We start from the raw sequence: 19,260 nt of genomic DNA, 5'->3' as shown, positions 1-19,260 counted from the left end.
GACAAGGAAGAGATACGGAACCAAGAACTTTTCGAGGAGGAGTAACTAGAAAGAACTTGGAGGCCTCCAGTTACCTGTGCGTGGATGCTGGCTGTTGATTGGACGGCATTAGGGGATCTTGGGTAGAAGAGGCTCAAGGTTTTCTCACAGGGAAGAGGTGGAGTAGTGCGTGCACTGATTCTTCCAGGGAAATGCACACGTGCGCGCACACACACACACACACACACACACACCACAGTTCAGTCACTTAGCAGAAACAAAATACCTTCAAGTGAATGGAAATCTGCAAATCTCTGGTAGTCAGTAAACCAGAAATTTCTTTAAGTGTCCTTCACTTGTGTAACCTTGGAAGTACCTTATAAACTGCAGGAAAAGCAGGAAAGGGTTTTGAAGAGAAGGATGGTCCTAACAGCATTCACTTATAACCAGCTGATACATTTTGAATCAGTGAGAGGCAAAGAAATTGGAAAAGTGTAGGTCATTTGAATGCATTTTTCCCACGTTGTTCTCAACTTCATCAGAGGTGGCACTAGAGATTAGCTTTGTGGCTTCGGACCCCACAGTTTTGTGGACACGGAGTTTGTGACTTGGGATCCCTTGTATCTCTCTGTGCAAAGCGATGTGTAAAAACAATACAAACATACGCCACCACGTGGGCGTTTACGCCTGCGATTCAGCGATGTCTGCGGGCTCCAGATACGGGCGTGGAAAGGGCGTGAGAGGTTAAAGAAAATGTGACTTGGGTAGCTCCTGAAGATAATTGTTTAAAAATGTGTATGTGTTCCTTCTCTTTGGTTTTCTTTTGTTTTGCTTTTTATTCTTTTCCCGCACCAGTCCACAGTTTGGAAAGAGTTGTTGTTAGCAACTATCGGGGAACAGTTCACAGACTGTGCCGTCGCAGGTAATGAGACCCTCAGCTCTGGTCGTCCCCGCTCGCGCGTGCTTGGCTTGTGCTTGTTCCTTGCTGAGCTTTGTTTCTGTGTGTTTGCCTTTTTTACATACTTTGGAGTTGCTTATTTTGTAACTATGAGGTTACTTAGCTTTTTCCCATGTGATCGTGGCGTTTTCATGTTATATGTGTATGTGCATATGTATATTTACATAAGCGTATATTACGTGGATATACATATGTGTGTATGCCTATATGTTTTTTTTTGCACTTATAGCTCATCTTCATAGTATCCATGACCATCTGTCTAAAATAAATAGGCAGAAAAGAAGGAAAACTTTTTTTTTTTTAATTGAAGTATAATTGACATACAGCCTTATATTTGTTCCAGAAGAAAATGAAATTTGACATTGGGCTCCTAACACCACTGGTGGTGGGTTTCCTTCATCAGTTCCAATTCTTCCAGAAGAGCCCAGTGCCTTTGTTGTCACCTGAAGTTTGTAGTTAGGTCGGCACAGTCCTTTCTGCCCCTCTCAATTCCTCGCCCCTTCGTCCTGTCCCTCTCTTGGTCCCTTCTCCTCAAAGTGAGAGATAAACGGGAGGTGGGGATGAATCACTATTAGTGCCTGTGATCCGACAATAGGGGCTAAAATGTTAAGTCTTCAGGACTTTACTTTGAAGACATTACTTGAAGACTCACTCTGTTCTCAAATACTGAGTGAGTTTCTGAGAGCCCTGTGAATACATTTTTATTTTGCTTTTTTTGTTTGTTTGTTTAATTGAAGTATAGCTGATGTACAAAACCCATAAGTTACAGGTGCACAACATAAAGAGTCACAATTTTCAAAGATTATACTCCATCTGTAGTCATTACAAAATATTGACTCTATCCCCCAAGCTGCACAACACATCCCCGTAGCTTATTTTATACCTAATAGTTTGTACCTGTTAATCCCTTACCCCATTTTTATGTTGCTTTGTTTTTGTCGTGAAACCACTGAAAGAGGAAAATTGAATTGCTAGTTTAAAGTTTTGTTTTCTTCTTGGGTAGTTCCTTCTGAGTGCTTCTGAGGTAACATTTAGAATGACATTTTTCCTGTTCAGCTTTCAGCTACAATTTTTTTTTTTAACTATTTGGTATTGATTGATTTGCCCTCAGGCTTCTTAACTGGTTCTGTCTTTGGGAACCCTTATAGGCCTAGCCAGTGCCAAGCAGGTTTCAGATTTACCTCACTAACAGTTTCAATCATTCTACTTTTGTTTTCCTTAATTCTTACACCTCTTTTTATTCACTGAAGACAGAACCTGGGTTAAGATGAAATTGTCTTAAAAGTACAGATTCCTTCTGTTTAAATAGGGAGTAGGTAGCAACTTTACAATATGTAGTCAAAAATGCATCTTTGATGTAATTATAAACAAATAAATCCCTGGGAGAGGAAGTTTTCTGTATGAATTATTCCTGTTTCCAGAACCAGGGAAAATAGTCTAAGTAATAATGAATAGGCAGGATTGAGCAAAGAAGACCTATTGTTCTGCGGTTGACTTTGGAACGAGAGCACCATTAAGTATTAACTGTTCGCTCTTAGTTAACCCAGCTCCACCACTGCAGCAGGTCAGCTCATCTCTCTGGTCCTCACGTCCCCCATCTTCAAACAGTGGCTCCTCCTGGCTCTGACGTCTTGTGCTGCCAGTACCCTAAAATAATCAGGGTTTTTGCTGGTTGATTCTGCTTATGAATATTACACGTTTGCCGGTGGATCTCCTTTTGCATACGGGCTGCAGCCTTTTTACCATGCCCTTTCTGAAAGTGCTGTGCTAGGAGGTTACACGTAGGTACCAAAAGCCAGGCCAGACTGAAATATTGACAGTTCAGCGTTTTCAGCACCCGTAAAGCTACAGTACCCTCTGACCAATAGTGTAGAAATGGGCAAAACAAAAAGACTGGAAAAGGCTGCTCTTTTCCTGAAAGGCTGAGCTAGTGTCTTCATGACTCTTCTTGAAAGTGGTAAATGCCAAAGCTTCCCTCTTCACTTGATGATTTTTTTGTTCACATAGAATTTAACATTGAGCTGTAGCAAATATACTTTGAAGATAAACGAGAAAACAAGAAACATGTACATAAGACACATTTCTTGATGGGATAATCAGTGTCTGTGGATAGCCATGATCAGGTACTGTTTACTCTTTTGGAAATTTTTGTCTAAATGTGACATGTATACAGAGAAGGACACAAACTATTATGTGTATACCTTGATACCTATTCTCAAAGTAAACAGATCCCTGTAAGTGGCACCCAGATCAAGGAACAGAATGTTACTGGCCTCCAGAATCTCTCTCCACACCCTCCCTTCCCCCAAAGGTGGCCACAAGCCCAACTTCTGACACCTTCGACTGATTTTGTCTGCTTTCAAACACTTCTATATATGGAATTATTCAGTGTCACGTCATACACATTTAGCCAGAGTCAAATTTATTTACAAAGGAAAGAAGGGAGAGAGGGAAAAAGGGAATGAAGGAGAGAAGGGAAGGACGGAGGAAAGAGAGGAATTACTTTACCGAAGATGAACTCCTTTAGTAATTGGACAGGTCCTCATTTAAATTATATCTAAATGCTGGAACATTTTAACTTCCAGAAGACACACGGAAAAACTGATAGCAGAAATACTGAGATGTACAGATTTATAGTAAATAAGGAAAATTAGGCAAAACATATTAACTAAAGCAAAATTTCCTAACTTTGATAATGCTCATCTTTCACATTTCACTCGTTGATGCTGAGTGTGCAAGGGCAGAGGGGTGACCCTAGTTCAGTAAGATGCCGCAAACATGCATACCAGGAGTCAAGTCTTTACTCCTGTCATTTTGCTGCAAATTACTATACACAAAGTGGCTCCATAGGACAGTACACAATCCTACTTATGCAGCCACCATTCTCGAATACCTACAGGGCAGCCCCAAATCCAGAATTTAGTTAAAAAAAAAAAAAAAAACAACCTACATTAATCAAAGTAGATAAATGCTTTCCTGCCCATTTGCCGAAGTGCTCTAATGACACGGCCACGCTTAGAAGATACTTACTTTATACACAGGGCCAACAGATGGTCATTGATTCTCTAGCCCACAGTTAAAATGCCCAAACCAGAAGGGGGATGGCTAGGGAGAATCAGGCAACAGCAGGGATGATTAATAGGAAAGGAGCAGACAAGCAAAACCACAGAAAGCAGAATGAGCAACTCGGAACACACAGTCTGGGTCCAGTTAGTGTTGGGGCCTAGAGCACTAACCACCCGAGATCTCTGAATGGTTGGCAGGAAGTCGGGAGAAATACTTGCTGTTCTTAACAAAGACAGCCAAGCATCGAGGAAAAGTTCATGTGAGTTCAGTTGGCTTTCAGAGGGCCGATCATTATGCAACTTGAAAAAGTCTCATCAAAACAGAGTAAGAAATAGTCCAAAGCTTCGGTAACATGTTAAGAAGGGTAAGTTACTTGTCTGGAAAATTTGTTTGGCCGGGACACTCTGTTTATCTAAGTCGCCGGATAAATGTGATGTGACTGCTACAGCTTTTGCCCACTAACTTGCTTTTGTCCAACGACTCCCCTTAGAAACAGTATTTATCACGGGTTCTCTCGTGCCACCTTGTCTTGATCATCTTCTCTGCACCTTACAGATAAAATGATAAGTGCTAAACAACCGACTCCAGCGGACTTGAAATTATCACTCATTTCTTTCTTCCCCCTTCCTTCCACTCAGATGACGAAGTAATAGGAGTTAGTGTCAGTGTCCGGGACCGCGAAGACGTCGTCCAAGTCTGGAATGTAAATGCCGCTGTAGTGGGGGAAGCCACCGTTTTAGAAAAGATCTATGAACTCCTGCCCCACATATCTTTTAAAGCCGTATTTTATAAACGTAAGTGCTTCATTTCCAGTTACTACTTTCTAGCTTATTCTACCATACTTTTAAAGCCAGAAACTGTGTTGCCAATGAGGTGCAGGGAGAATCACTTGAAATTCTATAATCCAATAAATAATTCAATAAAATACATTTTAAGGGCGTTTAAAAAAAAACTTTAGCCTCAGAAATTAAAGTGAGATTTCAGTTGTCGCCTAAACACACGGATCAGAAAAGGAGAGACTTACTGTTTTTGTTATTTCAAAAATTCAAACCTGATCTCAAACTTGTCACTCTCAGAAAAAATTACCTTCAATTTGAAGCAACAATAACAAAAAAAGTTGTTATATGAGCTGGCAGGTAGATTTTCAATCATCCCTTCATAAACAGGGATTTATAATGTATAACATCTGTATTTGTGGAGGAACTCGTTCTGCGCACAGGCATGATTGAATGTTCTACTGAAATGCTAATACGTCCTCATTACGGATGACTGTGACACAGAAGAGAATGCACGCATAGTGGTGAAATGTTAACAGTATGAATAGGTGTGTGGACCCATTGTTTCCATCATGATTCATGTTCATTGCTTTTGTGTGCTCTTTTGAAAAAGTCATCTTTTTCATAATGAAAACAGCTTAGTGCTATTAAACCAATGTTTGGTAGATCAAACTGCGGGTTACAGTTTTACCAGTGAGTTAGAGAGAAGGATTGACAGCCCTACACGTATGTGATGAATTTCCTATTCCCCAAACTATTCCAAGAGTCAGTAACCCAATTTTTTTAAACCACGGTATTTCATTGAATCTAAGATGCCCTTGATGATAAGTATTATTTTAGTATTACTAAGAAAGAAAAATACAAGGCTCCTAATTAAACTATGGCACATTCTTGATTCCGGGGGTCTTCATATGTGCAGTGGGGAGGCAGGGTGGGGAGTGCATCTTAGTATTAGTGAAACATACTCTATTAGCGTTTCACTTTTCCCAACCCCTTGTCAAAACGGAGAAGAAAAAAGTCAAATTTTGCTGTGTGATTGTCTTACTATGATATGAAGAGTAAGGCCTCCCTCCAAGCAATCATATAATCACAGGCCCAGTGGTTTAGATTTTAAGCAGTGGGACAGACCTGCTGCTGCAGATATTCAGGAGATGCTTAGCATCTGAATTTTAGATGAAACTTTAAATAAAAGAGACAGAGGATGGCACTGCAGAAGTCGCTTATTGTTTGTGCCGTGTGGAAGCCGCACATTTGTAGATGCCATTTTGACTCCATAGGGAACATTAATTGTATTTTCAGCCCAGACATTAATTGAAAGTTCACCGAGGGTCTGTTTTTTGTACTCCACGAGACTAACTCCAGCAGAAACTCTCCAAAAGGAAGTATGTTTCGCCGCCATTTATGAACGGGGCGAACACGTTCTTTACCTCCTTAGAACCTTCTCCACATTTGACTCCAAAGAGGAGAAAAGCAATTTGGAGTGGTAAAGTCAGGCACTGTGGATTTTTGTCCCACTTCAACACTGTGACCTCGAGCAAGTCACGGTTTCTCCTCCTTTCACTTTCCCATCTTAACTATTGAGAAGGTTGGTCTTAAATGATCTCCAAGGTCCCTTCTGCTTCAAAATTCTAACACGCAGGGTAGCAGCAGGCTCAACACATGAAAGGAGTGTTTAGGCCACAGAGGCAATCGGGCCACTGAGCGGTTAGGCTAGTTTTTAGGGCAGTGGCAATAATGAGGTAAGCCTAAGCAAGGATGAGTCATCACTTCATTGTTGTGATGGCTGGGGTTGGGGGAGGGCGGGGGGAGAAAAAAGCCAGACAAAGGAGGGGACGTTGCAGCTCCCCAGATCAGGAGCCCTTTAGGGCGTCTACATTTATGTAGAGGCCATAGTGACGTTCATGAGTTAGGCAGAACTGGCTGCGGGTCTTAGTAGAAATGCATATTTTAAGGGCATAAATTGACATTTAAAAATTCAAAGATTATTCAAATAAAAATTGGAATTGGAAAAAACAAGCAATTGTCTTTATTTTATATAAAGCAGGCAGTCCTTTACTCAGTAAGGTCATACACCACGTGCTGCAGAATTGATTTGGAAAAATGAGGTTTTGGGCAGAATTGTTATTCACAGCTTGATAAAGAACAGGTAGGGTGTTAGGTAGGTAGGTAAAGAACAGGTAGGGTGGTAGGGTGAACTAGGTCAGAAATGGCCAACTCCACGCTTTTCCTCAGTCTTGTTACAGGAGCCACGTGACAGGGGAGATTTTCCCGTGTAGAAAGAGCCCTAATGAATTTGGGCAGGGCCTCCAGTCGGGTGGCTGAGGGTCAGGCTGTTGATAAGTTATCTGTGTGTTAGATACAGTTCGGTTACTTGACTGGGAAACTTAAATGAATGGAGACCCCCTCCCCCCGCCAAATTCTGTTAGGTTCTTCAGAGCAGCTGAATGACAAATGTCTTCTGATGTGAGAATTGTTTAGAGCAGAGTTTGGCAAACTACACTGTCAAGCCATATCTGCCCCCTTCCCACCTGTTTTTGTATGGGCTGCAGCTAAGAATTCCTTTCACGTTTTTCAATGGTTAGAAAAAATCAAAAGAAGAACTATGTTTTGTAACATATGAACATTGTATGAAATCCAAATTTCAGTATTTATATATAAAGCGTATGGGTACCTAGCAATGCCTGTTGGGGTATATATCATCTGTGGCTGCTTTAATGTTACAAGGGTAGAGTTAATAGTTGAGACAGAGACCCTGTGACCCACGGAGCCTAAGATGTTTATCCTCTGCCCCTTTCCAGAAAAATGTTTGCTGACTCCTGGCTTTGGCCTTTTCTATATTCCCTTTCAACCAAGGCTAACCTAAGGCCCACAGAACTTTTCCCTGTTCCCCAGAACTCTCCCGATTATGAATGTTCTGTTCCCATCTCCGTGACCCATCAGGATTGCACTGTCTTAACTATGACTGCCCCAAACTGTCCCTCACACTGAGAAGTAATAAAAATCTGTGGACAGTTCCTATCTCTTGATTAATCATTTGGGGTCCAGCATCGCTAAGAGGTCTGTGGGCCCCCCCACACACTTGACCCAGTAGCAATGATATACTTCATAGAAGAGCAGGCCACATTTTGTTCGATGTCTGTCCTAAAAATCTTTCTTAAAAAGAAAAAAAAAGTGAAATATTTATAAAGTTCTACATGTGAGAAATGTTCAATTAAGTCAGCTTGGATTCCTGGCCACCCTTAGGAATTGGGCCAACCTGAGGTAACCCTGGGAGCTGTAAAGTGTGCTTGTCTCAGTGTTTTATCCAAGTAAAGATCAGGTTTGGGTGAATAACTGTGATGATCCTAAAGGGCACATGGTCCTGTTCCCCGCCTCACCCCTACCACACACTAGTCTGAAGAATTTAGTCCATCTTAAAAATACAGACTTAGAAGGGGCTTAGGAGGTGAGATGGGCCAGCCCATGTCTGCCTTCCTAGGACATCCTTCCTAGGGTGGGGCGGGGGGAGACAAAGCATGGGGGATCTTGAGTGGCCTTTGGCTTTTTCAGCCCCAAGTCAGTAACTTTTCCATTTGAGAGAAGAGGATCTGCCCTTGCTTCATGATGATGGATTTAACCAAGTCCAGGAAGTGGATTTTCAAACTTGGCCTTTTGCCTTGGAGGAAATATTTTATATTTCACAGGTCTCCCAATTCCCACCTCCACTTTATAAAAATTTAAGTCTTTGGAAAATATTTTTCATAGCATCATTTTTTATTCTGAAGTTCCTAATTTTAATTAGTCATTTTGCAAGCCAGACAGTAGGGCTGGAAAAAAAGAAGAAAGAAAGAAAGAAAAAAAAAAAACGTGATTGGGAAAAATAAAAGACCCATCCATTTAATGAAACTTCATTGCCCACAGAGGGTGTTTAAAGGTAGGGGAGGACCTAAGAGAATGGCTACCCTCCTTGTGTTGTTCTCAGCTTGGTTTTACTTTTGTTTTGTTTTATTTTTAAAGATAAGCTTGTGAATGGCCCTGTCTTGGTTCTGTGAGGCCCCTCCCCAGCACTGCGTTCCGCGGGGCCCGTTTCCCTACAGAATTTGCTGGCAGCCCAGCGTATCCTCTTCATCAGCTTGTTGGGATTACTCATCCTCTCCGGCACTGCAAGAAGGAACAGGCAGCATGCCCATTGCTTGTTTATTCCTTGTTTTAATTTTCATTATTACGTTTCTCAGGAAATGCACGCCTTAGCTAACAGTTACTGGCACACAAAGGTATTTGAGTTCTTGCCAACATTTGGGGAAACTGAATGAGATGCCTTAGAGGAGGGTTGCCCCATCCTTTGCTTAAAGTTTTCTTTCCTTTTTTTCTTTTTTGTTTTTTTCTGTCCTTTAGCCCATGAAGAGCATCATGCTTTTGAAGGTGGACGTGGAAAACACTAATTGCACTCTGTAAAGAATTCTTTGTCCTTTGCTGATTGGTTTTGGAAACGGTCTTAACAGGAGGGAGAGTGAAGAGAAGACTTGCCGAAGCCTGATGCTGGTCCATTTAGAGTGGGTTTCGGCCCTTGCAGATTGAGCAATTAGGATTCAAAGTGGCAGGTGGGGTGGAGGGAGATTGTGTGGGTTTTCACCGTCACATTACTTGCTTTTTTTTTTTGCTTTTTTTTTTTTCTTTCTGAATTCTCTGTTCTTTTCACTCCAATTTTTTTTTTTTTTTGCCCTTTTAAACTTCTCATTCAGTCTAATTATTGTTTTCTATACTCCCCTTTCATTGAGGCACAAGAAATTGGTTTCCCTTTAAGTAGCTCTGCTGTACCTAGTTAATGAGAATATGCATAATCGTGACAATACTGCTTTTGAAAACCACACTGTCCTCGGAGGAATACTAGCTCGGTGAAACCTGTCTTTTGATTATTTGTTGTGACACATTCCTACATACTGTGCACTGGGCATTGTTTTTTCTGTCCCAGGGAAAAGAAAAACCTTACTTAATCTGATTTTTCACTGAGAGTACACACATCTTTTATTTTTCCTTTTTAAGAATTTTTTTTTTTTCCGAGATGAAAGGAAAATAATAGTTGGGTTGCCAAACATGAAAACTATAATCGCAGTTGAGTATCAGGATATAAATCAAACTGTAGATCTTTGGACCCTCTGTGGAAATATTTTCCAACCAGAATTTCAATTTGGCCTTTTCAAAGGGAGGCGCTTAGAGTGGTAGCAAGGGGTTTGTCTCAATAGGAAACCTTATAATTTCTGATCTGAAGAGAAGGTGATATTTTAATTGTTTGAATTAAGCTGCTTCTAAATTTTGGGTGTGTGTACCCACTTAGGGCTTTCCAAATCAATTCAGACACATTTTGTTAAATGATCCCCTTTTGCTCTTCGTATTGTGTGTCGTTTCCAATAATCAATCATTCTCCGGTCTGGGCAGCTTTCCCCTGCCTTTTTCATTTAGGAGCAGAAGTTAAATCTCATTTCCAGGACGAATGTGAACATTCACAAAGTTGAACTCTGAATGCAATTCTGTTCACATTAATTTTTAGAATTGTTGAGATACATCGTATTATGTTACCAAATAAATACCGGTTTTAGTAGAAGGAAATGACCACCCTCTGGAACACTCAGAATGTTCTGATTTCCCTCCCTCGACTCTGCCAAGCCTCCTGCTGCGTCTACCTGAAAAAGGCAGGGCCATTTGGAGACGCTTCCTCCTGCTGGCTTTTTTCTGGACTCAGGGGAGCTAGGGCATGCTTATACATTTCACAGAAGGGCAGTGCATCCAAACTTCATTGCACCCAGGAGTTTTAATTCCTCTTGCAGTATTGACCAGCAGAGAGAGGTGGGGTCACTTCCAGCCCGCAACCTGTGTTTGTAAATAAAATCCTCCATGCAAACATTTTGACGGATTTGAAACAATATCTTTTTACAAAAGTCCTGCCCTTCACTTGCATCAGTAACTACATCAACCATAATAACAATGATCATGGCTTTTCTTTTTTTTTTTTAATGCTTTGTTTCTAAACTTGAGTTTCTCCAGTGATTTCAAAATGAGGTATAAGGATATCAGACCCATTTTTCAAAAGCCTGGAACTTTTATTTTTTTAAACATTGTACTAACATCCAACTTGTTTTTAAATTATTGATCAAGGATTTAAAAAAATATTCTGGGCATGAATTTAAATTCTTTTTTATAATATAAGTATTTTTCTGATAGAGTAGAAAAAAGGATATAATTGACTTATCTTCATTATAATTGTCATATATATTTCCATAAGTAAATGGATGTTGAAGTATTTTTATTTTTGAACTTTATTTAAAGCATTGTGATGACGTGTTCAAGTTTTGCATGTATGTAGCTTTTGAAGTAAAAAAATAAAAGGAATAGGAATGTTAGGCTCCCATTAATGTTTTCTAGTTTCTATTGTTTATGATCACGAAACATGGCTTAACACACAAAGTAGGTTTTTTTGTCCCAGAGAACTTGTGCCACTCTTTCTGACCCTGTGGAAAATACCAACTGTGAGAAGGGTTTAATTTGCCCAAGTTAAAAACCTATCATCTAAATTACCCTAAGAGAGGATTTTGTCAGATTTTGCTTTGGAAATTGTTTTAATTGAATATTTAGTTCTTAAGAGACAGTGTATGAACTAAGCTGATGTAATCAGTTTAAAAACCTCTCATTACCTTTTTGGATTAAAGAAGCTAATACTCTCTGTAGATACAAGGAAATGTTTTGTGGGGCACGTGACTTTAGTGTTAGGGTGGCGTCCCCCGCTCGGCCATTGCTGGGGAAAGGGGGCACTTGCAGTAGAATCCGAGTGTCTTTCAGCCAAGCCAAGCCTTTGCAGGTGTAGCCTGGACTCTGCATAGAGCCATCCAGAAGCCAGAGAGCTTGCTCTCTGGTCTTTGTCATTCCTATTAAATAAGGACAGATGGTACTCATTGAAAGTAACTTGTCTGTATTTCGGTTCTCTTTTGTAAGCGCTTTCTGAATGCCGACTCACTCCGTTTTAATGTTCCTCCCACCCACAATGTTTCTGCATTTCTGAAGTGAGGGTGTAGTTTACAGAGGACACGTCCATTTAATATAACGTGCCTATTAAATTCAGGGATACAGTTGATGGAGAAAAAACATGGAAAGGAAAACACAATTCTGGTAAACTTTGAGCTTAACTTGACTCTGACCTTCTCCACTTTCTTGAATTTAGCCGATGTCTACATCATACATATATAGTCACAAGACTTTGTACTTGAAAGAAATTTTGAACATAATTGGGCCCACTAGACATAGTGTATAATCTACCAACAGAGAGATTGTCCTTTGTGAAAGGACAGGGGGCTAGCCAGCGTGATAGAACTGGGCATTGAAGTCTGCAGGCTACACCGCAGTCCTGGCTTCCTTAAACAGGGAACACTCAAAGTCTGTCCCCCTAACGCCAAAACATGTCACCCCGATCACGCACTAAATATCTGATCCAATCTGGCCATTGATACACCGATACATAATCAGATGCCCTTGTTACAAGCAGCTCTCATTCTCTGCCTGTCACGCTCAGTGACCGAAGCAGTGTCACACTGTGGTGTTAGAAGAGAACCTTATTTATTATTCCAGGAGGTGGGCATTTTGCTACACAATGCCCAACTCTGAGAGGATCCCAACGTTTGTATTTACACAAAGCTGACAACGTTTGGAGCGGTCACATGGTGGCGCTGCTTTCCCGCCAGCGGTTCTGCCTCAGCAGCATAATGTATCCAGCTCTGTCTGTCTGTATAATCATTTTAAGATTCCACTGCCTGTTGCTCTTGTGGTTTTATAAAAATTTGATGAGGTACTACCAGTAGAAGTTTAGCTCTCCTACACCTAATAAAAATGTGTCAAAGATAGAGCACTCCGGATGTGCTTTAAAAAAAAAAATCTCAAATCTTAGGCTCTCATTGAGCCTATAAGCAGTTAGGAAGAGAAGGAATGAAATAAACTAACATATAGGAAATACCAGAAATATTTCGTCAAAGTGGGCAAATCTTGTGCCCAAAGGGAGAAAAGTAAAGTTAGAGTTTGATTCTTTTTTTCTTTTCTTTTTTCTTTCTAAATATGAAACTCCCCTTTAAAAATGTAAGTCTGCTGTTCACCTTTCCTAGATTGATGTTTCTGTCACGTTTCGCTCGTTACCAATGAAAGTAGAGGACTGCCTGTAGACAGTTTATTTCTTCAAAGAGGATATTCAGACCGATGACAAGTTACTTAAGAGTTTGGTGACTCAGGATGGTCAATGCCTGGAGAGCTAACTGCTGCAACAGCAGAGAGGGGTCAGAAGGTGAGGAGGAAAAGGATAGGAATGGAAGTGCAGTGAAAGCCCCCTTGGGGTCTCTTCTCTTATGCAGCAGTTAGAGTGGGGCTCTTCCTCTCCATCTCCCGTGAGGAAAAAAGCCCAAATAGATGCCTCACACATCTGATGATACAGTTCTGTTTTTGTTTTCTGCTTTTACATTTGCATCGAAATCTAACAGCGCTTCTCATTTAGGTTAACCCATTCAGGCTCAGAGTCACTCTCTTAGAGATCTGGCTGATGCAACTCTACTCCTAAAACTCACAGACTCTTAGAATTTTAGAGTGGAAGGGACCTTTGAGATCATCTACCAGGGCTTCTCATCCCTTAGCATGCAGAAGAATTTACTGGGGTGCTTCCTTTCTCGACCCCGAACCTAGAGTTTCTGATTCAGATACCTGCCTTTTTAGCAAGCGCCCCAGGGGTTCTAATGTGGATGGTCCTCAGAGCCCCCACTTTGCAAACCCCTGATTATATCCAACCCCCTGATGTTTCAAATGGGGAGAGCCTCACTGCCACCGCCCCCCCCCCCCCCCCCCCCCCGCAAGCTCTCTCAGGTGACCTGATTTGGGTGTATGATACCAACAACCTTCTGAAGGCTGGAGAAAGGCATTATTACTTAGACTTGAGAAAATGACGTTCATAAATAAGAACTTTATGGCTAGGACCCCAAGCAGTAATAGGTAGCCCACCTCTGGAAGTCCATAATATAAAACCTTTAATACACAATGGTGGTTTTTCTCTTTTCTAGATACCATTTCAGCCTGTTAAGGGAAAAGAAATTAATGTTCAGAAAACGTAGGTACCCCATATGCGCAGTAACTCCTTTTCCATAATGTCTTACGGCATCTGGGGTTCAGCATCATTGAACGAGATTAAATGAACGTTATAGAGCTATAAAATTGCATGTAAAATAACGCAAAACTGTTCAAATGACTATCAAAGTAGTCTGGGAGTGAATTTCCACTCAAATTAATTGTCACTCCTAGATGTGGCTTAGCAAAGCTGTTGCTAAATTGGAAGGATACTTTGATACCTGGAAGTATCCAAAAAAATCAAAGTATTCCCTAAACCATGTGAATGATAAGCAAAAGTCATTGTGAAGTCAGTATTATTTTGTTCATCGTTGCTACTGAAATTGAGAGTCCCATTGTATATGTGTGTGTTGAATGTACCTTACTAGAATATCCAATACAACAGCCTTTTGGATATTCTATGCTCTTGTGTCCTTCAGAAATCACAAGGTTGAAGAAATCCGTCTTACATGTTTTTGTTTTGGTTGCTGCCTGAGAAAAGTGACCCACTCATTTAACGAAATGCACGATCTCTTTATGACAGTTTCAACTTCTCATGTTGAAGTCAGAGAATTTTTCTGAAACTTCTATTTTGGAACAAGTGTTTGAGATTTATTAACCTGGCAACTTTGCATGAGAGAAACAAACGAAGTGAATATCAGCATTTCTGAGTTCTCTATAGAACTTTTTTTTTTTTTTTTACGTACAAAGAAGCGACTTTTAATGAAGGTTTAGGAGGTGAAAATTTTAATTTTAGCAGTTTACATAAATGATGACTGGGGAATATTAAAGGACTTCGAGCATTTAAATTAAGTTACATGGTTTCTATTTTCGAGTAGAGCGATTAGCTTTGTGAGTATACATGAAATCCCACCCCCCCCCAAAAAAATTTCTGAGCCCTGGCTGACAGCCACTGTATGGTTTTTCAAAAAGTTTTAACTATCTTCTCAGTAATTGGTTAATAACAAGTCACCATCCCTTTGCATGTCCCCTCACCGAGATTTCAGTTTCACTGAGATTGTTACACAAAAGGATTTCTGAGCTTAAACTAGTGGGCGCACTTTACCTTGGCACCTCCATCCAGTACCCTTTGTCCCAAATTTAAAATCTTATCAGTTGCATTCAAAAGTATTCGTTCTTTTGAACTGTGTTACCTGTGTAACTTGAAGCAGGTTTATTTGCCTGATGTTTTGGATCTGCCTGTGCCCCCTCCTCCCCGTGGTGTACCATCTGTGCCCTGTGCATTTGGGGCCCCTTCACATATGGCTACAAGCTGGTGTAATGCCCTTCCTTTTGATCTGACTTCATCTAGTGATTGGCTCAGTATTTTTAAGGTCAGACTGAAAAGTTTTCTGTTCCAGTTATTTTTGATTTTATATTGTGTGTTGTGTTTGATGTTCAGATACATGTGAAAGTTGCTTCTCTAAGTCAGTAATTTTTATTCCAGCCTTTGGCAGCCATCAGGTAAGACTAGACTGTACTTTTCTTACTTGAAAAAACATAGTGATTTACGTGTTTCGTGCACGTGTTTGGACTTTTCATGCAAAAGTTCTTGCCGTTTTCTAATTTGGGACTATATTGCTGTGAATTGGTGCTCCTTCCTTTTTTGAAGTTAGAACTTCGTGGGGTTTGTTTAAGTGTTCATTAATCTGCAGAGCTTTATGTTGAGATCTTTCCTAATCTGTTGCCGTGGATTCTCACGCTGTAATTGGGTTCTATAGTATAGAAATGTCGTTCTACTCCCTCAGGTTTAGAATTTCATGCAACGTTACAAACCACACTGCTTCATCTTGATAAGGTTCCAGGTATATGTGTGGTGATTGTCAAACCCTGTTTATTCCGGCACCTACTGAAACTTTCTATCCACCTGTTTGGATGCGTGTGAAGCTCCTAGCATGCTGTCTGACACCTAGTAGGTTGCCATGCGTCCTGTGGCAGGAAGCAGCTATTCCTGTTTTCTTCTCCTCCCTCCTTGAATGTATTTGGTGATAGGGCTCATGTTGGTGTCTTAGGAAACACATTTTATTTATTTTCATTCTTTTTCTTTACCCTTTGCTAAGAATGGTTTCATTTTAGAATAAGCCAATCATGCTTGTTTCTCGTTTGTCCCCCAATTTGCCCGTAAGATTCAGTTGCCCCTTATTTAGCCACGTAAAGTCGATTTACTCTTGCTTTCTAGCTGACATATCCCTTTAAAAACAAGCAAAATACCAGCACTCTTATTTCTCCCATTCATCTACAGACTCTTCCTAACTCTCCCTGTAAAAGCAAGCAGTTCAAGATTGTGTGTATGATGCTCAATTAATTTTAACACAGTGAATTAAATGAAATTAATTAATTAAATGAGGAGCAGGGCATAACACTGTGAAGGCTTTAAGATTTCCTAATATCTCCTCCACCCATTTGAGTCTGATTACTGCAGCCATGTATTCAGCGTGTACTTTATCACCTACAGGTTATCCATGCACTTTTGGAATGTGTTCTTGGTGGTTTTATAAGCATAGGCTCTGCTTTCCCAACTAAAATTCAGTTTTTTCGAGGCCAACTGGTGACTCTTTTAGTGTAGTAACCGCTGTTACAGAATTTTTAACTGCTTTCACTAATGAATGTATTTTTTAAAACTCTCTGGAATTCTACAGGAAGTTAGGTCTTCTGTTATAAAAAGAAAACAGTAGCATTTACAAGGCTCAGCAAGCCTTAAAATGTGTATCATTGAAATATGTATCTATTTCCCATCATCTGGCTCAGCCATGGTGCTGACTAGCGTATTTCTTGCCAGAGAAAATAAGTTTAAATCATAAGCATATTTAACTAGCAAGCATAAATCATAAGCCTTTCCAGTCATAAGCATGCTGAACTCTGGTACCGTTTGTACAGATGGTATGGTTAAATGTGTGTGCTCCTCCCAGCCTCAAAGATGTGGACAAGTTTTTACTCCCCAATTTCCTCTTTCACTGGGGGAACTTAAATCATTTGTTTTTTGTGCACATAGAATTCTAGAAAGCACAGACCTAGAGGAGGTTTCAGGTCCTAGGAAAGTTTTGGGTTTTGTGACTTACTGGAGAATGAAGGAAATGAAGGTTCAACACTAAAGCAATAATGCCCCCTTTTAAGGCAAACGTAATTGGTGTTTCGTGAAGATAGTCAAGTTCTGAAGGACAAGACTTTGATTTTCAGAGTGTATCTTTAAAAAAAAAAATCACGGACTCAGAAATAAAATTTTAACAGAAGTCCCTTGGCTTTGAAAGAGTGTTCCCCAGGTGGCTGGTTCTACAGAAATACTTGTAGATACTGCAAACAAAGCTCCTATTGTAAAATATATTTTTAAAAGTCTAGTAAAACAATAGCACATCCATACTGACGTGCATTGCGTGGCAAAACGTTAACATTTTGGAAGCCAGTAAGCATAATTTATGTGCTCATTGATTTTGTTTTATGAAACATCACTTTTAAGACCTTTTTATTATAAAATAAAACAAAGATATAGAAAAACCACCCAAAACAAACGTGTAGCTTAGTGAATTGTTATAAAGGGAAGATTCTTAGCTCAGCACCCAGGTCGAGGACTGGTGCCCACTACCCCAGGAGCTGTGCCCACTACCCCAGGAGCCCCGTTCATGAGTACCCTCCTGGTCACAGCCCCACCTTCCCCATTAAAATAACCTTTATCCTAACTTAACAGTAAGCACTTCCTTGCATTTCCTTCTGGTTTTATCACTCGAGTGATAGACCTCACTTTTATCTTTTTATGTAGAAGCTCCTCTACTAATGAAAGTTGAGGTCAGAAAAATTATTTATAAGCCCTTTCAATGATACGTACAGAATGACCCTCTATAAACAATTGCTATCCCCGCAAGTCAACAATTGGACAGACTCTGATGTGCTTCTGCTGAGGTTTGCTGCTCTGGTCATAGCTCTATTATTAACAGTAATGGCTAATGTGTATGGAGTTCCATGCCCTCTAAAACACATGGAATAATCAATGTACTTCTCTCCAAAACTCTAGGAGGGAGATCCTCTCATTGTTGTCCCCATTTTCTGTGTGTGGAAACTGAGGTTCAGAGAGGTGAAATAACATGTCCGAGGTCACACAGTCAGTCTGTCTCAGAGCCAAGTCATATCCAAGGTAATGGCTCCGGCCTGTTCTCCCAATGCTGTGCTGCCTTGATGGAAGTTGAAGGTTCCGACGCACAAGAATTTTGAGATTCCATATAAGAGTTTACCTCTAAAGGAAAGGATCTACAGCTTTAAGAAAAAGATGGAAAAAATTGCTGTCCTAGATCACCTTTTTTCCTTTTACAGATGAAAAAATGACCCAGAGAATATAAAGAATTTGTCTAAAGTCACACAAACAGTTGGTGGCAAAATTACAGACAGATCCCCAAACCTTCCAGCTGTTAAAATCAATGATCTTTCCTTCATTCCATACCTTATGTGGAAAATAGACATTTTCTAATCTGCTTTTTTTGCATCATTTCCACAGAGCAGAGTTGACTTGAACCCAGTTTATAACTAGGCCGCACCACCCACTTGCTTATTTTCTCAAGGTTTTAACTGGGAATTAAAAAATTTGTATCTGAAGTTTGCTTCCCCGCCACACTTACTGAGTGCCCGATCTGTGTATGCACGTGCCTCACTCTCTTCTCCAAAGAATGTACAAGAATAACACATTTGACTGTTGTGGATGGCAGGTGAAAAAGAATTACTGGTATAGTGTAGGCCCTTCAGCGTGTTCACGGCCAATTCTGGATTATCCCAGCACAGATGGATTGTGCAAAATCCCTCTTCTGCTTCTTACTGGTGACCTTTAACTATTTGTGTTTGCAAATGCCTCTACCAGAGATTGCAAAGGAGAAGAGCAGAGAAGATGGAATCTGATTCCTTGAGCAGGAGGTTAGGCATCCTGGTAAAAGGTTTGGAGGTTTTGGTGGCAGACTGTGGGATCCTCTCTGGGATGCCCGACGTAGCCTTGGGTGTAAACCTTCAGAAGAGAGGCAAACTGGGCATAATGCACAGAGCTTAGTTTGAAATCTGTGTTACTGGGTTGAAATCCCGTTAGCTTGTGCCTTGAGCAAATCACTCATCTTCTCTGAGCCCAGGTTTCCTCATCTTTAGAAGGGAAGAAGGTGGAGCTTCTTCAAGGCAAACGGCATACTTAGGCAGCCAGCTCAGTACTTTGCTCATGCAAAGCGTTTGTAAATGGTACTTCCACTGGTTGACTGTATCCATGAAGTAGGTCCGGTAAACAGAATGAGCCGAGCCAGTGAAACTTGGACACTTCCCTCTTGAGGGACTGGCCCAGCTTCAGCTGTTTGAAGTCCTGCAAGTTGTTGCTGGCAACACTGGCCAAACCCGCTAGTCTCCTAACTGCTTGTT

At 40.6% G+C, this 19,260-nt stretch overlaps 1 protein-coding gene across 3 annotated transcripts in view; it reads left to right on the top strand.

Moving 5' to 3' along the window:
- The window catches only part of EIF4E3 (eukaryotic translation initiation factor 4E family member 3), a 44,231-nt gene extending 29,979 nt beyond the window's left edge, over positions 1-14,252 (top strand). For 2 of the 3 annotated variants that reach the window (XM_036869013.1, XM_036869010.1), the window contains exons 5-7: positions 835-901; positions 4,642-4,797; positions 9,154-11,168. In XM_036869013.1, coding sequence (XP_036724908.1) covers positions 835-901; positions 4,642-4,797; positions 9,154-9,200 — 270 coding nt within the window. In that variant the 3' untranslated portion in view covers positions 9,201-11,168. Of the gene's footprint in view, positions 1-834; positions 902-4,641; positions 4,798-9,153; positions 11,169-13,841 lie in introns of those variants that run through there. The other variant, XM_036869011.1, reaches the window with a different exon arrangement.
- Positions 14,253-19,260: the final 5,008 nt, after the last annotated feature.

The sequence above is a fragment of the Balaenoptera musculus genome, chromosome 11 (assembly GCF_009873245.2).
Source record: "Balaenoptera musculus isolate JJ_BM4_2016_0621 chromosome 11, mBalMus1.pri.v3, whole genome shotgun sequence".
Classification (NCBI taxonomy): domain Eukaryota; kingdom Metazoa; phylum Chordata; class Mammalia; order Artiodactyla; family Balaenopteridae; genus Balaenoptera; species Balaenoptera musculus.
The sequence above is the reverse complement of the archived record's forward strand: the minus strand, read 5'-3'. Positions and strand labels throughout refer to the sequence as shown.